Source organism: Coregonus lavaretus, assembly GCF_964263955.1.
Source record: "Coregonus lavaretus genome assembly, chromosome: 12".
In the NCBI taxonomy this organism is placed as follows: domain Eukaryota; kingdom Metazoa; phylum Chordata; class Actinopteri; order Salmoniformes; family Salmonidae; genus Coregonus; species Coregonus lavaretus.
In genome coordinates this window covers 29,979,130-29,997,797 of record NC_139999.1, presented here as the reverse complement: position 1 = coordinate 29,997,797, position 18,668 = coordinate 29,979,130, and the positions used below count along the sequence as shown (strand labels likewise).

General features: G+C 43.8%; 1 protein-coding gene across 1 annotated transcript in view; it reads left to right on the top strand.

Annotated features, from left to right (window-relative positions):
• The window catches only part of dstyk (dual serine/threonine and tyrosine protein kinase), a 51,335-nt gene that overhangs the window by 22,617 nt on the left and 10,050 nt on the right, over nt 1-18,668 (top strand). Inside the window, exons 5-9 of the mRNA XM_084172852.1 lie at nt 172-410; nt 556-639; nt 803-979; nt 1,553-1,682; nt 9,920-10,076. Of these exons, the coding sequence (XP_084028978.1) occupies nt 172-410; nt 556-639; nt 803-979; nt 1,553-1,682; nt 9,920-10,076 (787 nt within the window). The remainder of the gene's footprint in view (nt 1-171; nt 411-555; nt 640-802; nt 980-1,552; nt 1,683-9,919; nt 10,077-18,668) is intronic.

The window sequence follows — 18,668 nt, the reverse complement described above, 5'->3', positions numbered from 1 at the left end:
AAAATGCACAAGTGTCCTCATCAAATGGTTGGCATGGTGGGGGGGGGGAGAGGAGAGGGAGAGCCAGTGCAGTCAGCAGCAGGTGATATGTCACTGTGAAATTTCACCACGCTTTCGAACTACATTCTTTCACTCACGCTTTCATTCAATGTATCTTTCTCTCTTTCTCAGACATCATAGTGGCGACCAATGGAGAGCCTGTTACTTCGAAGGATATAAAATCTTGCATCCACCAGATCCAGGAGCTGATAGTTGTGAGGTTAAACCAGGCGGTGGCCAACAAGCTGATCAGCTCTGTGGACTACCTGAGAGAGAGCTTCGTAGGAACCATGGAGCGCTGTCTAAACAGCCTGGAGAAGTCCAACATGGAGTCCTCCGTCCACAACGTCACCTCCAACCACCTCAAACAGGTCTGTGTAAAGTCACAACATTGGCTAAGACAACATAAAAGACAATGTATGTAATTACATTTTTCCCACGAGACAGTTGCTCGAACTTAAATAATAACAACATCTTGTTCTGTTTTCTCTCCATCTCTCTTCCTGTCCTGGTCAGATCCTTAATGCTGCCTATCACGTGGAGGTGACCTTCCATTCAGGATCCTCTGTTACGAGACTCGTCTGGGAGCAGATCAAACAAGTAACCATTCCCAGTCAAGCATCAGGAATCGGATTAAATTGTAGTGCTTTGGAATAACAACAACCTTGATTTATGTCATTAGCAAAATAGCAAAATGCTAGTGTACTTTATCCCCCTCTCGCTCTCTCTCTCCCTTCTCCCCTCTTTCTCCTCCCCTATGAAGATCATCCAGAGGATAACGTTTGTGAACCCTCCTGCCATCACACCAGAGTGGAAGAGAAATGTGGCCCAGGATGCCATAGAGAGCCTGAGTGCTGCCAAGCTGGCTAAGAGTATCTGCTCCCAGTTCAGAACACGCCTCAACAGCTCCCACGACGCCTTCGCTGCCTCACTGCGACAGGTACACTAACCCGGCCTCGGCTAACCTTTTTGTCTCAAACTCTAAACGTAGTTTGTTATGCACCTTCACGTTCTCCATCTGGTGCCCTCTTCTCTATTGCACTTTTCCTCCAAAGGAGGTTTTGTCTTGGCTACTTCTTTCTTTCCCAGCAGAAAAAACGGTTTGAAATTATGTTAAAATGGCATTCTTTCAACCAGTTTCTTGTTGTAACAATGATGACATTTCAATCAGTTTTGCCATGTTCTGTTCACCCTAGGTATTGGGACTCTCAACCTGCTTACTTGCAATGTCTCACTTAAGCCACTCAGCAGTCATGGCTTTTGTGTTACAACAAGTCTGATTTTCAGCTTGAGCTTCTTTGTCTTTTGATATCAATGATCCAATTGCTGTGAGGGTTGTCCCCACATGACTGACAATGTGATTGTCATTATTGATGAAGACGCTCAGTGTTTCTTTTATGATGCTCTTATGTTATGTGGAGGAGTGTCATAAACATTTGTTGGAGCATTCTGAGAAGCTGTGTGTTTTTGTACATTTTCCGATGAGATTTCAACCAATGACGTGTATGTGTAGCTGGAGGAGGGTCACACGGGGCGGTTGGAGCGTACTGAGGACCTGTGGCTGCGTGTGAGGAAGGACCACGCCCCACGGCTGGCCCGCTTGTCTCTGGAGAGCCGCTCCCTCCGAGACGTGCTGCTGCATGGTGAGACACACACACACACACACATACTCTCTCTCTCTCATACACACACGCTCATACATACAGTGCCTTCGGAAAGTATTCAGACGCCTTTACTTTTTTCACATTTTGTTATGTTACAACCTTATTCTAAAATTGATTTTTCTTTAAAAATCTCAGCAATCTACACACAATACCCCATAATGACAAAGCAAAAACCGTTTTTTAGGAATTTTTGCTAATGTATTAAAAAGTAAAAACCAATACCTTATTTACATAAGTATTCAGACCCTTTGCTATGAGACTCGAAATTGAGCTCAGCTGCATCCTATTTCCATTGATCATCCTTGAGATGTTTCTACAACTTGATTGGAGACCACCTATGGTAAATTCAATTGATTGGACATGATTTGGAAAGGCACACACCTGTCTATATAAGGTCCCACAGTTGACAGTGCATGTCAGAGCAAAAACCAAGCTGTGAGGTCGAAGAAATTGTCCGTAGAGCTCCAAGACACGATTGTGTTGAGGCACAGATCTGGGGAATGGTACCAACAAATATCTGCAACATTGAAGGTCCCCAAGAACACAGTGGCCTCCATCATTCTTAAATGGAAGAAGTTTGGAACCACCAAGGCTCTTCCTAGAGCTGGCCGCCTGGTCAAACTGAGCAATCGGGGGAGAAGGGCCTTGACAAAGAACCAGATGGTCACTCTTACAGAGCTCTAGAGTTACTCTGTGGAGATGGGAGAAACTTCCAGAAGGACAACCATCTCTGCAGCACTCCACCAATTAGGCCTTTATGGTAGAGTGGCCAGACGGACAACACTCCTCAGTAAAAGGCAAATGAAACAAGGTTCTCTGGTCTGATGAAACCAAGACTGAACTCTTTGGCCTGAATGTCAAGCGTCACGTCTGGAGGAAACCTGGCACCATCTCTACGGTGAAGCATGGTGGTGGCATCATGCTGTGGGGATGTTTTTCAACAGCAAGGACTGGGAGAATAGTCAGGATCGAGGAAAAGATCAACGGCGCAAAGTACAGAGAGATCCTTGATGACACCCTGCTCAGGACCTCAGACTGGGGCGAAGGTTCACCTTCCAACAGGACAACGACCCTAAGCACAGAGCCAAGACAACGCAGGAGTGGTTTCTGGACAAGTCTCTGAATGTCCTTGAGTGGCCCAGCCAGAGCCCGGACTTGAACCCGATCCAACATCTCTGGAGAGACCTGAAAATAGCTGTGCAGCAACGCTCCCCATCCAACCTAACAGAGATTGAGAGGATCTGCAGAGAAGAATGGGAGAAACTCCCCAAATACAGGTGTGCCAAACTTGTAGCGTCATACCCAAGAAGACTCGATGCTGTAATCGCTACCAAAGGTGCTTCAACAAAGTACTGAGTAAAGGGTCTGATTACTTATGTAAATGTGATATTTCAGTTTTATATTTGTAATACATGTGCAAACATTTCTACAAACCTGTTTTTGCTTTGTCATTATGGGGTATTGTGTGTAGATTGATGAGAAGAAAAAAAACGATGTAATACATTTTATGAATAAAGCTGTAACGTAACAAAATGTGGAAAAAGTCAAGGGGTCTGAATACTTTCCGAAGCCACTGTACATACAAACGCACCCGCCCGCAATTGCTAATAACTCATCCACAACCGCCCGACTATATGTGAAAATCTGAGGCCAGCACCCAACTCAAACCCGCAAATATAGAAAATACGATATAGGCTACAGTCAAAGTGATTTTGTCGGAGTGATTTTTTGACAGGGGGTGAAGGATTTTCTTTGGCCTGATTTAGATATGTTTCTGCTTATAATTTCCGACACTTTGGTAGGCTATTTGTTAGTCAATTTGTCTATAATTAGATACATGCAGCTTCTCTTCTGTCATTATATGTTGCTCTAGAAGACTAAATAAACCCTTGCTCACCAGAATGTCATTAATCCATAGAATGAATGCTTCAGTCTAGTTGACGTCGTCGGTAAAGTTTTCTGTTATCATCTTTTGTGGCGCAAAGACGTTTAGGGACCGGGGAGAAAATGCAATAACTAAAAAAAAACGGGAAAGATTTTCTGTGCAAAATTTCAAAATTACAACAGTTTGACCGGTTGTAAGGAAATGGAAAGCTGTGAAAACGACCCAACATGTTGGATAAGATTTAGGTTTGGCTTGGATGCATATGTTATGTGGATGAAATAATATCAGCTTTTATGATGCTGATAAAGATAACATCTCTACAGATGGTATCTAACTGAGCATTCACATTCTGTCAAGATGCTGAAAGAAAGAAATCATATTTCTCCACTCCTGTTCCCGAGTCAACATTTTGCCTACATTTGGTGTATAATTTTACTGCAAGAAATGCTTAATTCTGCAGGCTATGTGAGCGGTTATAGACCTACAGTCAGTCTCCAGATTTCAGTTTCCATTTAACCCATCTGAACAGTAGGCTACAGTTATCTTGATGTGCCATAGGCCTATTTGAAGTTCACGTCTTGTGACTGTCAAATTTCTATAGCGCCTCACAATCATCACACATAACATAGACGGCACTGCTATCATCCTCTTTTACCACTTCACCAAATATTTCCCAAACATTACTTTTCTGTCCCTCCCTTCTCTTTATGTTCAACTCTCCTTTTGCAGCTTTTCACATATTGAGTTAAGCTCAGACCTTTTTGCCTTTGTGGATTGACAAACTTTTTCTACCTTTTCCCAAAAGTATTTGCCGATTGGCGTTTTAGGCTATTTGGCGTGCGTACAGTTAGGCTCTAAAGCTTAGCCTTATGTACTAGTGCCAGATATCCTAAAATAATGAAAGAAAAACCTCAATGTACACTATAAATTGCACAATAATTATATATTTATGTATTTTGAGGTATTGTTTTCTCTTTATTCAATCCGCCCTTCATCCACACAATATTTAATGACCCTAAACCTGTCCGCCCCGCGGATATAACCGTGGGGACTGCGGGTTATGAGTTGTGCGTCACATGCACACACCAGGATTTCCGTTAAGAAAATGTGCCGCCGGACATTTGACCGGCAGCATTTTAATTTACCGGACAATATACATTTTACCGGACCAAGGGTGTGTAACCTGATTAGGGCTTCCACCACGGTGCTCAGAATTACAGAAATCATATTTAGATTATGGTAATTCATCTTAACAGAACATGCAACTCGAAGATGCAACAGTGTGCTTCCTTCTTACCGAATTCCAATGCGCACTTTGAAGATGTTAGAATAACTGTCCACGTTTACTTTTCCTCAGCCAACAAGACGAGTAACGAACAGCAAAATCACTAGCCTATGTCAATCTACAATCCCCTATGGTAGAAAAGTTGACCTATTCTATTGGTCAGCTTGTTGTTCTGTGCAAGAAAGAAATGGCCTATTCCAAACAGACTCTGGGACAGTTGTTGGATGATAGATCCCAAATTGATAAACTATTATTTATTCACATAAGTGCAGCAATGCGCACAAGGCAGTAGCCTACGTGTTCGTTCCATAATGCAATTAGTGGAAAAACACTGAAAAAGCACACTGCACATGCCAGCGGTTTCATGTGACAGAGATGAAAATACGTTAAAAATTTAGATCTAAAGATGCAACAACTGGTGTGGGTTGCTAATATGACTAGGTTTGACATTTGGCTACTGGACAATGACAGAAAGTTGATTTTGAAAACCAATAGAACATGAGAGGCAACTGGATTCAATGGCATATGGACGTCTTTATAAACTAATTTTGGCTAGGCTACTTTGAAGCAAGGTAAGACATGCCTCATAATATGAAGTAAAATGTTCAGGTTTCAAACAATTTAAGTATGGTTTCAAAATGCAAAGTGATGTGATGAACTGAAGCCTGCTTAACATTGCCTATGCACTTGAAGGGCGAATGGGAAGCGTGCTTCAATTACCAGTTGAGAAATAAAAATGGTAGCTAATTTTAATCGTGACCATTAACTTTTCTTAACAAACGGTTGCATTTAGAATTTTTGTGCAATGATGCCTATAAAAGCACGTTTCACTCCAGCAGTGTGAGGAGCTGTAGCAGCAGCTCTCGCGCTCCAACAATGTTCCACTCAAATATAGGCTCTGTATGCTGTGCGCGTGTGATAAATAAGATGCATTACAACTAATAAAAATACACACACGGCAATTTAATGGCACCAAATTATGCAAATTAACCTATAGACGATAAGCCTGACCGGCAGTTAAATGTATTTACATTGACTAGTATTTCCAACCATGAATAGGCAAAAACTATATATTTTGTAATGGGATTTTTTTTCTTTTTTCTCCCGGACAATTTTTTGATCAGCCAAGAAACGGAAACCCTGACGCGCGCACACACAGTGTACAAAACATTAGGAACACCTGCTCTTTCCATGACAGACTGACAAGGTGAATCCAGGTGAAAGTTATGATCCCTTATTGATGTCACCTGTTAAATCCACTTCAATCAGTGTAGATGAAGGGGAGGAGACAGGTTAAATAATCATTTTAAAGCCTTGAGTCAATTGAGACATGGATTGTGTACATGTGCCATTCAGAGGGTGAATGGGAAGACAAAATAATTGTGCCTTTTGAACGGGGTATGGTAGTAGGTGCCTGGCGCATCGGTTTGAGTGTCAACAACTGCAACGCTGCTGGGTTTTCACACTCAATAGTTTACCGTGTGTATCAAGAATGGTTCACCACCCAAAGGACATCCAGCCAACTTGACACAACTGTGGAAAAAAGCTTTCGACACCTTATAGTCCATTCCCCGAAGAGCAAAAGGGGGTGCAAGTCGGTCCCCTGTAGCTCAGTTGGTAGAGCATGGCGCTTGTAACGCCAGGGTTGTGGGTTCGTTTCCCACGGGGGGCCAGTATGAAAATGTATGCACTCACTTAACTGTAAGTCGCTCTGGATAAGAGCGTCTGCTAAATGACTAAAATGTAAGTCAATACTAGTAAGGTGTTCCTAATGTTTTGTACACTCAGTGTGTGTATATACAGTACCAGTCAGAAGTTTGGACACCTACTCATTCCAGGGTGTTTCTTTATTTTGACTACTTTCTACATTGTAGAATAATAGTGAAGGCATAAACTATGAAATAACACATCTGGAATCATGTAGTAACCAAAAAAGTGTTAAACAAATCAAAATATATATTTTATATTTGAGATTCTTCAAAGTAGCCACCCTTTGCCTTGATGACAGCTTTGCACACTCTTGGCATTCTCTCAACCAGCTTCCTGAGGTAGTCACCTGGAATGGATTTCAATTAACAGGTGTGCCTTGTTATAAGTTAACTTGTGGAATTTCTTTCCTTCTTAATGCTTTTGAGCCAATCAGTTGTGTTGTGACAAGGTAGGGGTGGTATACAGAAGATAGCCCTATTTGGTAAAAGACCAAGTCCATATTATGGCAAGAACAGCTCATATTAGCAAAGAGAAATGACAGTCCATCATTACTTTAAGACATGAAGGTCAGTCAATCCGGAAAATGTGCAGTTGCAAAAACCATCAAGCGCTATGATGAAACTGGCTCTTATGAGGACTACGACAGGAAAGGAAGACCCAGAGTTACCTCTGCTGCAGAGGATAAGTTCATTAGTTACCAGCCTCAGAAATTGCAGCCCAAATAAATGCTTCACAGAGTTCAAGTAACAGACACATCTCAAGACTGTGTGAATCAGGCCTTCATGGTCGAATTGCTGCAAAGAAATCACTACTAAAGGATCAAGAAGAGACTTGCTTGGGCCAAGAAACACGAGCAATGGACATTAGACCGGTGGAAATCTGTCCTTTGGTCCGAGGAGTCCAAATTTGAGATTGTTGGTTCCAACTGCTGTGTCTTTGTGAGACGCAGAGTAGGTAAACAGAAGATCTCCGCATGTGTGGTTCCCACCGTGAAGTATGGAAGAGGAGGTGTGGGGGTGCTTTGCTGGTTACACTGTCTGTGATTTATTTAGAATTCAAGGCACACTTAACCAGCATGGCTACCACCACATTCTGCAGCGATACGCCATCCCATCTGGTTTGCGCTTAGTGGGACTATCATTTGTTTTTCAGCAGGACAATGACCCAACACACCTTCAGGCTGTGTAAGGGCTATTTGACCAAGAAGGAGAGTGATGAAGTGCTGCATCAGATAACCTGGCCTCCACAATCACCCGACCTTAACCCAGTTGAGATGGTTTGGGATGAGTTGGACCGCAGAGTGAAGAAAATGCAGCCAACAAGTGCTCAGCATATGTGGGAACTCCTTCAAGACTGTTGGAAAAGCATTCCAGGTGAAGCTGGTTGAGAGAATGCCAAGAGTGTGCAAAGCTGTCATCAAGGCAAAGGGTGGCTACTTTGAAGAATCTCAAATCTAAAATATATATTTTGATTTGTTTAACACTTTTTTAGTTACTACATGATTCCAGATGTGTTATTTCATAGTTTATGTCTTCACTATTATTCTACAATGTAGAAAATGGTAAAAATAAAGAATAACCCTGGAATGAGTAGGTGTGTCCAAATACATTCGGAATGTATTCAGACCCATCGACTTTTTCCACATTTAGTTACATTACAGCCTTTTTCTAAAATTGATTAAATTGTGTTCCCCCCCTCAATCTACACACAATAACCATATTGAAAAGGAAAAACAGATTTTTAGAAATGTTTGCAAATGTATTAAAAATAATAATAACTGAAATGTACATAAGTATTCAGACCCTTTACTCAGTACTTTGATAAATAACCTTTTGCAGCGATTGCAGCCTTGAGTCTTCTTGGGTATGACGCTACAAGCTTGGCACACCTGTATTTGGGGAGTTTCTCCCATTTCTTCTCTGCAGATCCTATCAAGATCTGTCAGGCTGGATGGGGAGCGTCGCTGCACAGCTATTTTCAGGTCTCTCCAGTGATGTTCGATCGTGTTCAAGTCCGGGCTCTGGCTGGGCCACTCAAGGACATTCAGAGACTTGTCCCGAAGCCACTCCTGCGTTGTTTTGGCTGTTTGCTTAGGGTCGTTGGCAGGTGAACCTTCGCCCCAGTCTGAGGTCATGAGTGGTCGTTAGCAGGTTTTCATAAAGGATTTCTCTGTACTTTGCTCCTTTCATCTTTGCCTCGATCCTGACTAGTCTCCCTGCCGTTGAAAAACATCCCCACAGCATGATGCTGCCACCACCGTGCTTCACCTTAGGGATGGTGCCAGGTTTCCTCCAGACGTGACGCTTGGCATTCAGGCCAAAGAGAAACAATATTGGTTTCATCAGACCAGAGAATCTTGTTTCTCATGGTCTGAGAGTCCTTTAGGTGCCTTTTGGCAAACTCCAAGTGTGCTGGCATGTGCCTTTACTGAGGAGTGACTTCCGTCTGGCCACTACCATAAAGGCCAGATTTGTGGAGTGCTGCAGAGATGGTTGTCCTTCTGGAAGGTTCTCCAATCTCCACAAAGGAACTCTGGAGCTCTGTAAGAGTGACCATCGGGTTCTTGGTCACCTCCCTGACCAAGGCCCTTCTCCCCTGATTGCTCAGTTTGGCCAGGCAGCCAGCATTACGAAGAGTCTTGGTGGTTCCAAACTTCTTCCATTTAAGAATGATGGAGGCCACTGTGTTCTTGGGGACCTTCAATGCTGCAGAAATGTTTTGGTACCCTTCCTCAGATCTGTGCCTCGACACAATCCTGTCTTGGAGCTCTACGGACAATTCCTTCGACATCATGGCTTGTGTTTGCTCTGACATGCACTGTCAACTGTGGGACCTTATATAGACAGGTGTGTTCCTTTCCAAATCATGTCCAATCAATTGAATTTACCACAGGTGGACTTCAATCAAGTTGTAGAAACATCTCAAGGATGATCAATGGAAACAGGATGCACCTGAGCTCAATTTCGAGTGTCATTACAAAGGGTCTGAATACTTATGTAAATACATTTTTTTTTTATACATTTCCAAAAAATTCTAAAAACCTGTTTTTGCTTTGGCATTATGGGTTATTTTGTGTAGATTGATTAAAAATATATAAAATCTCAATTTTAGAACAAGGCTGTGACGTAACAAAATGTGGAAAAAGTCAAGGGGTCTGGATACTTTTCGAATGCACTGTAAATATACATACACACACAACCTGCTCTTTCTACTGGGTTCTGGCACTAACAGCATACACTCTGCCAGGGCTCTCCTCTCTCACATGCTGAAAAGTCCTAGAACGCATGCCAATCACAATAAAACAAATCTCTGTATGTTTCTTCGTCTTTCTGGCAGGCAAGCCCAAGCTTGGCCGAGAGCTGGGGCGGGGTCAGTATGGAGTGGTCTATCTGTGTGACAGCTGGGGGGGACGCTACCCCTGCGCTCTGAAGTCTGTGGTACCGCCCGACGACAAGCACTGGAACGATTTGGCTCTAGAGTTTCACTACACCAGGTGAGACGGCCCAGCCAGCGGAGAGGGAAGGTTTAAAGACGACCTGCTGCTTTGGCATGTCATATATGGCCACACCTGTGCCATGGATTTCAGCCATACCCTTTCAGTTTTCAGTTTCAACCATAGTTTATGTCCTAGCATTTCAATACAGCACACCTTTAAACCGACACCTGAGGTAGTAAAAAAAGTGTACTTATTTTGCTGTATTAAAATTGGTCTATACTCAAGTGAAAAGTAGTCCTCCAATAACAAAGAATGGTGTGACTCATTTGTCATCAACTAAACTCGTCTTTATTGGTGGTGACAGCTCTTTGTATAGCGTATGAACTCGTAAAACCGCCACACCCTCTAGGACACGCAATGGGCTCATTTGAGTAGTAAGGCGAAAGCAACCGACTGTAGACGAACGTCGAGGAGTGAAGTCGGGGGAGGTGCATCTGCGACAGCCGAAAGTCTGACACGGATGTGGTTTTCCAACATCCAGGCTCAGTGCCATATGGCAGTGTTGCAATTGTTTATTAACATTTTTCTTTGTAATATCGAAGAAAAAACATGTCTCCAACCCCCGTATCACACACTCACAAACTGCACATAAACTCAGCAAAAAAAGAAACGTCCCTTTTTCAGGACCCTGTCTTTCAAAGATAATTTGTAAAAATCCAAATAACTTCACAGATCTTCATTGTAAAGGGTTTAAACATTGTTTCCCATGCTTGTTCAATGAACCATAAACAATTAATGAACATGCACCTGTGGAACGGTCGTTAAGACAGTAACAGCTTACAGACGGTAGGCAATTAAGGTCACAGTTATGAAAACTTAGGACACTAAAGAGACCTTTCTACTGACTCTGAAAAACACCAAAAGAAAGATGCCCAGGGTCCCTGCTCATCTGCGTGAACGTGCCTTAGGCATGCTGCAAGGCGGCATGAGGACTGCAGATGTGGCCAGGGCAATAAATTGCAATGTCCGTACTGTGAGACGCCTAAGACGGTGCTACAGGGAGACAGGACAGACAGCTGATCGTCCTCACAGTGGCAGACCACGTGTAACAACACCTGCACAGGATCGGTACATCCGAACATCACACCTGCGGGACAGGTACAGGATGGCAACAACAACTGCCCGAGTTACACCAGGAATGCACAATCCCTCCATCAGTGCTCAGACTGTCCGCAATAGGCTGAGAGAGGCTGGACTGAGGGCTTGTAGGCCTGTTGTAAGGCAGGTCATCACCGGCAACAACGTCGCCTATGGGCACAAACCCACCGTCGCTGGACCAGACAGGACTGGCAAAAAGTGCTCTTCACTGACGAGTCGCAGTTTTGTCTCACCAGGGGTGATGGTCGGATTCGCGTTTATCGTCGAAGGAATGAGTGTTACACCGAGGCCTGTACTCTGGAGCGGGATCGAGGTGGAGGGTCCGTCATGGTCTGGGGCGGTGTGTCACAGCATCATCGGACTGAGCTTGTTGTCATTGCAGGCAATCTCAACGCTGTGAGTTACAGGGAAGACATCCTCCTCCCTCATGTGGTACCCTTCCGGCAGGCTCATCCTGACATGACCCTCCAGCATGACAATGCCACCAGCCATACTGCTCGTTCTGTGCGTGATTTCCTGCAAGACAGGAATGTCAGTGTTCTGCCATGGCCAGCGAAGAGCCCGGATCTTAATCCCATTGAGCATGTATGAGACCTGTTGGATCGGAGGGTGAGGGCTAGGGCCAGTCCCACCAGAAATGTCCGGGAACTTGCAGGGGCCTTGGTGGAAGAGTGGGGTAACATCTCACAGCAAGAACATGTCTGTGGAATTTGTTCAGTTTGTCTCAGTTGTCATACACATGTTAAGTTTGCTGAAAATAAACGCAGATGACAGTGAGAGGACGTTTCTTTTGCTGAGTTTATATGTGTATATTGTACTATCAATTGGTGAGAAAGAGACTCAAATATCACATTCAATTCATTCAATTGTGGTCCTCTGTAGCTCAATTGGTAGAGCATGGCGCTTGTAACGCCAGGGTAGTGGGTTCGATCCCCGGGACCACCCATACGTAAAAATGTATGCACGCATGACTGTAAGTCGCTTTGGATAAAAGCGTCTGCTAAATGGCATATTATATTACATATCCACTGTATACATGAATCGCGGCAAAGTTGGTTCCTGTTTCAGTCACGTCTTTGGTCAAGTTCTTGTGGGTTAAACAAAAACACCCTAATGATTGGTTGACAATAGAGCCTCCCACAATGCAGGTGATGACTTCAAGATGAAGTTGGTGAAGAGCAGCTGCAGAAATTTGCAGTCAACTTCATGACCTTTTGATCACAGGGTTTTTGTAAAGTTAATGCAGTTGTCATGTAGGTGCAAGTTCAGCGGCGTGCTGCACTACAAGTCCCAGCAAGCACTGCCAACGTGCTGCGTGCCAAACCGCAGTGTGTTGGAGTCATGGGTAACTGCATACATGGAGTGTCTGAAAGTGGGCGTGTCAGCAAGTGGGTGTATGGAAAGCGAATCAGCTAATTTGTTGCCACTCAAGACCGTTTTGCGTGGCAGATTGGACTGCACAATGAGTCTGACAACTGTAGCATTTTAGCTTTTCCTAACCTTAACCCATTTGCCTAACCCGCCATGTTAATATTCCTAACCTGCTAGGCATTTAAGCTAAACCTAACCCTAAGCCTTTTCCTAACCTTAACCTCATTCTCCTAACTTGCCACATTCATATTCCTAACCTGCTACTAATTTTACCTAAGCCTTTTCCTAACCTTGACCTCATGCTCCTAACCTGCTACGTTAATGATCCTAACCTGCTACGTTAGTTCTCTTAACCTGTTATGTAAACATTAAGCTGACCAGAGGTGCACCTGGCTATGGCCGGTCTAACCAATAATGGAGCGCTGATGTTACACCCATAGCTGTTGATCCATCCACTTCTTTTGCAACGCCCACTTTTGAACACTCCAAGTATGCAGTTACCCATACTTGGTGCATTGCCACACACACACGCACTCCTCCATTACCGTTCTCCTGGCAGCAGGATATTATGCTGGCAGCGTGATTTCATAATAAGGGTCCCCGTACAAAGACATGCTAAACTCTATTGCAGTACAACAGTTTTTTCACAGCATTGCAACCATCTTTTTAAAAATAAATGGATAATTTGACTTATTCTTAAAATTGTATTATTTATACCAGCATTTATTTGGAAAGTTTACACCAATATTGGTATGTTGAAAGCTATTGTGTAGGCTATATGTAAAGATATACAGTTTTAATAAAATACAAATAAATGCAGTTGGAATTACTCAGAGTACAAAACTTCAATTGGTCTATTTTGCTGGGCAACTAGAGCTGGCCGCCCGGCCAAAATGAGCAAACGGGGGAGAAGGGCCTTGGTCAGGGAGGTGACCAAGAACCCAATGGTCACTCTGACAGAGCTCCAGAGTTCCTCTGTAGAGATGGGAGAACCTTCCAGAAGGACAACTATCTCTGCAGCACTCCACCAATCAGGTATTTTATGGTAGTGGCCAGACGGAAGCCATTCCTCAGTAAAAGGCACATGACAGCCCACTTGGAGTTTGCAAAAAGGCACCTAAAGGACTCTGACCATGAGAAACAAGATTCTCTGGTCTGATGAAACCAAGATTGAACTCTTTGGCCTGAATGCCAAGCGTCACGTCTGGAGGAAACCTGGCACCATCCCTACGGTGAAGCATGGTGGTGGCAGCATCATACTGTGGGGATGTTTTTCAGCGGCATGGACTGGGAGTCTAGTCAGGATGGGGCCAGAGGAGATGGTTACCGTTTTACGGCCCGTACCCAATTGTGCTATGATGTGTTTTTTGGGGTTATTTGTAATGTATTCTGTAGATAATGTTTCTGCCACCGTCTCATATGACCAAAAAGAGCTTCTGGATATCAGGACAACGATTACTCAACTCGTATTGGACGAAGATTTTTTCTTCAACGAGTCGGACGCAAAGGATATTCTACGGACACCCGACAAGGCCCAAATCTCAGTCATTCGCATGAGAAAGAGACGGAGATATCGTGGACATAGGTTGGGGTGCCTTGTAAGGATCCGACGGTGAGCGAGTAATCTGCCTCTTCCATCAGTACTATTAGCCAATGTACAATCATTGGAAAACAAAATGGACGACCTAAGATCAAGGATATCCTACCAACGGGACATTAAAAACTATATCTTATGTTTCACAGAGTCGTGGCTGAACGACGACATGGATAACATACAGCTGGCGGGATATATGCTACATTGGCAGGATAGAATGGCTGACTCCGGTAAGACAAGGGGTGGCGGTCTGTGTATATTTGTAAACAACAGCTGGTGCACGAAATCTAATACTAAGGAAGTCTCAAGGTTTTGCTCTCCTGAGGTAGAGTATCTCATGATAAGCTGTAGACCACACTATTTACCAAGAGTTTTCTTCTATATTTTTCATAGCTTACTATTTACCACCACAAACCGATGCTGGCACTAAGATTGCACTCAATGAGCTGTATAAGGCCATAAGCAAACAGAGGCAGCGCTCCTAGTGTCCGGGGACTTTAATGCAGGGAAACTTAAATCCGTTCTACCTAATTTCTACCAGCATGTTAAATGTGCAACCAGAGGAAAAAGAACTCTAGACCACCTTTACGCCACACACAGAGATGCATACAAAGCTCTCCCTCGCCCTCCATTTAGCAAATCTGACCATAATTCTATCCTCCTGATTCCTGCTTACAAGCATAAACTAAAGCAGGAAGCACCAGTGACTCGGTTAATAAGGATGTGGTCAGATGATGCAGAGGCTAAGCTACAGGACTGTTTTGCTAGCATAGACTGGAATATGTTCCGGGATTTTTCCGATGGCATTGAGGAGTACACTAATCAGTCACTGGCTTCATCAATAAGTGCATCGATGACGTCGTTCCCACAGTGACCGTACATACAGTGGGGGGAAAAAGTATTGTCAGCCACCAATTGTGCAGGTTCTCCCACTTAAAAAGATGAGAGGCCTGTAATTTTCATCATAGGTACACGTCAACTATGACAGACAAAATGAGATTTTTTTCTCCAGAAAATCACATTGTAGGATTTTTTATGGATTTATTTGCAAATTATGGTGGAAAATAAGTATTTGGTCAATAACAAAAGTTTCTCAATACTTTGTTATATACCCTTTGTTGGCAATGACACAGGTCAAACGTTTCTGTAAGTCTTCACAAGGTTTTCACACACTGTTGCAGGTATTTTGGCCCATTCCTCCATGCAGATCTAATTTTACATTTACATTTTAGTCATTTAGCAGACGCTCTTATCCAGAGCGACTTACAGTTAACACATACATTATTTTTATCGAACCCACAACCCTGGCGTTGCAAACGCCATGCTCTACCAACTGAGCTACATCCCCTGCCGGCCATTCCCTCCCCTACCCTGGACGACGCTGGGCCAATTGTGCGCCGCCCCATGGGTCTCCCGGTCGCGGCCGGCTACGACAGAGCCTGGATCCGAACCAGGATCTCTAGTGGCACAGCTAGCACTGCGATGCAGTGCCTTAGACCACTGCGCCACTCGGGAGACTAGAGCAGTGATGTTTTGGGGCTGTCGCTGGGCAACACGGACTTTCAACTCCCTCCAAAGATTTTCTATGGGGTTGAGATCTGGAGACTGGCTAGGCCACTCCAGGACCTTGAAATGCTTCTTACGAAGCCACTCCTTCGTTGCCCGGGCGGTGTGCTTGGGATCATTGTCATGCTGAAAGACCCAGCCACGTTTCATCTTCAATGCCCTTGCTGATGGAAGGAGGTTTTCACTCAAAATCTCACGATACATGGCCCCATTCATTCTTTCCTTTACACGGATCAGTCGTCCTGGTCCCTTTGCAGAAAAACAGCCCCAAAGCATGATGTTTCCACCCCCATGCTTCACAGTAGGTATGGTGTTCTTTGGCTGCAACTCAGCATTCTTTGTCCTCCAAACACGACAAGTTTAGTTTTTACCAAAAAGTTATATTTTGGTTTCATCTGACCATATGACATTCTCCCAATCCTCTTCTGGATCATCCAAATGCACTCTAGCAAACTTCAGACGGGCCTGGACATGTACTGGCTTAAGCAGGGGGACACGTCTGGCACTGCAGGATTTGAGTCCCTGGCGGCGTAGTGTGTTACTGATGGTAGGCTTTGTTACTTTGGTCCCAGCTCTCTGCAGGTCATTCACTAGGTCCCCCCGTGTGGTTCTGGGATTTTTGCTCACCGTTCTTGTGATCATTTTGACCCCACGGGGTGAGATCTTGCGTGGAGCCCCAGATCGAGGGAGATTATCAGTGGTCTTGTATGTCTTCCATTTCCTAATAATTGCTCCCACAGTTGATTTCTTCAAACCAAGCTGCTTACCTATTGCAGATTCAGTCTTCCCAGCCTGGTGCAGGTCTACAATTTTGTTTCTGGTGTCCTTTGACAGCTCTTTGGTCTTGGCCATAGTGGAGTTTGGAGTGTGACTGTTTGAGGTTGTGGACAGGTGTCTTTTATACTGATAACAAGTTCAAACAGGTGCCATTAATACAGGTAACAAGTGGAGGACAGAGGAGCCTCTTAAAGAAGAAGTTACAGGTCTGTGAGAGCCAGAAATCTTGCTTGTTTGTAGGTGACCAAATACTTATTTTCCACCATAATTTGCAAATAAATTCATTAAAAATCCTACAATGTGATTTTCTGGAAAAAAAAATCTCAATTTGTCTGTCATAGTTGAGGTGTACCTATGATGAAAATTACAGGCCGCTCTCATCTTTTTAAGTGGGAGAACTTGCACAATTGGTGGCTGACTAAATACTTTTTTTCCCCACTGTACATACATACAGTGGGGAGAACAAGTATTTGATACACTGCCGATTTTGCAGGTTTTCCTACTTACAAAGCATGTAGAGGTCTGTAATTTCTATCATAGGTACACTTCAACTGTGAGAGACGGAATCTAAAACAAAAATCCAGAAAATCACATTTGTATGATTTTTAAGTAATTAATTTGCATTTTATTGCATGACATAAGTATTTGATCACCTACCAACCAGTAAGTATTCCGACTCTCACAGACCTGTTAGTTTTTCTTTAAGAAGCCCTCCTGTTCTTCACTCATTACCTGTATTAACTGCACCTGTTTGAACTCGTTACCTGTATAAAAGAACCTGTCCACACACTCAATCAAACAGACTCCAACCTCTTCACAATGCACAAGACCAGAGAGCTGTGTAAGGACATCAGGGATAAAATTGTAGACCTGCGCAAGGCTGGGATGGGCTACAGGACAATAGGCAAGCAGCTTGGTGAGAAGGCAACAACTGTTGGCACAATTATTAGAAAATGGAAGAAGTTCAAGATGACGGTCAATCACCCTCGGTCTGGGGCTCCATGCAAGATCTCACCTCGTGGGGTATCAATGATCATGAGGAAGGTGAGTGATCAGCCCAGAACTACACGGCAGGACCTGGTCAATGACCTGAAGAGAGCTGGGACCACAGTCGCAAAGAAAACCATTAGTAACACACTACGCCATCATGGATTAAAATCCTGCAGCGCACGCAAGGTCCCCCTGCTCAAGCCAGCGCATGCCCAGGCCCGTCTGAAGTTTGCCAATGACATTTACATTTTAGTCATTTAGCAGACGCTCTTATCCAGAGAGACTTACAGTTAGTGAGTGCATACATTATTATAAAAAATAAAAATCCGTCTCTCACAGTTGAAGTGTACCTATGATAAAAATTACAGACCTCTACATGCTTTGTAAGTAGGAAAACCTGCAAAATCGGCAGTGTATCAAATACTTGTTCTCCCCACTGTACCTCAACCAGAAGCCATGGATTACAGGCAACATCCACACTGAGCTGCCGCTTTCAAGGAGCAGGACTCTAACCCAGACGCTTATAAGAAATTTGGTGAAAGCCTATGTTCTATCAGTCCCATGATTTATCTTCTAAGTGTAGTCCCCTGTAGCTCAGTTGGTAGAGCATGGCGCTTGAAACGCCAGGGTTGTGGGTTCGTTTCCCACGGGGGGCCAGTAGGAAAATGTATGCACTCACTAACTGTAAGTCGCTCTGGATAAGAGCGTCTGCAAAATGACTAAAGTGGTCCGTCTGAAATCTTGTAGAAACGCGTCATAGCTACATGGTTCTCGTCACTGGAGATGAGGGATAACACACTATCACATTTCATAACGCTTTTAAAACAATTACCTGCACTCCAGATAGCCAAATCAGCCAATATATGGTATGGGTATACTTGTCTAAAACACATCCATCCATTTATATCGCCATGACAAAGTATATATTTAGTTTAGATGTGCTCAATCTAAACAGTGTACCAAATTATTCAACTCAGTTTCTCCTTCTAGTACTATCTCGCAATGTGCCCTCTGTGTCTGTGGGAAAGGGCCATTGTTGCCATAGCAACGTACTCTGCAGTCGCTCTGGGCAGAGACTAACTGCATGTTGAACTCTGTGAGACTCCTAAATTGATAGTGCAGTTTGTTTAGGCGATTTTACAGCTAGCTAGCTACTTCCCATGCTGATATTGACTTTGGTATTATTGTGTGTA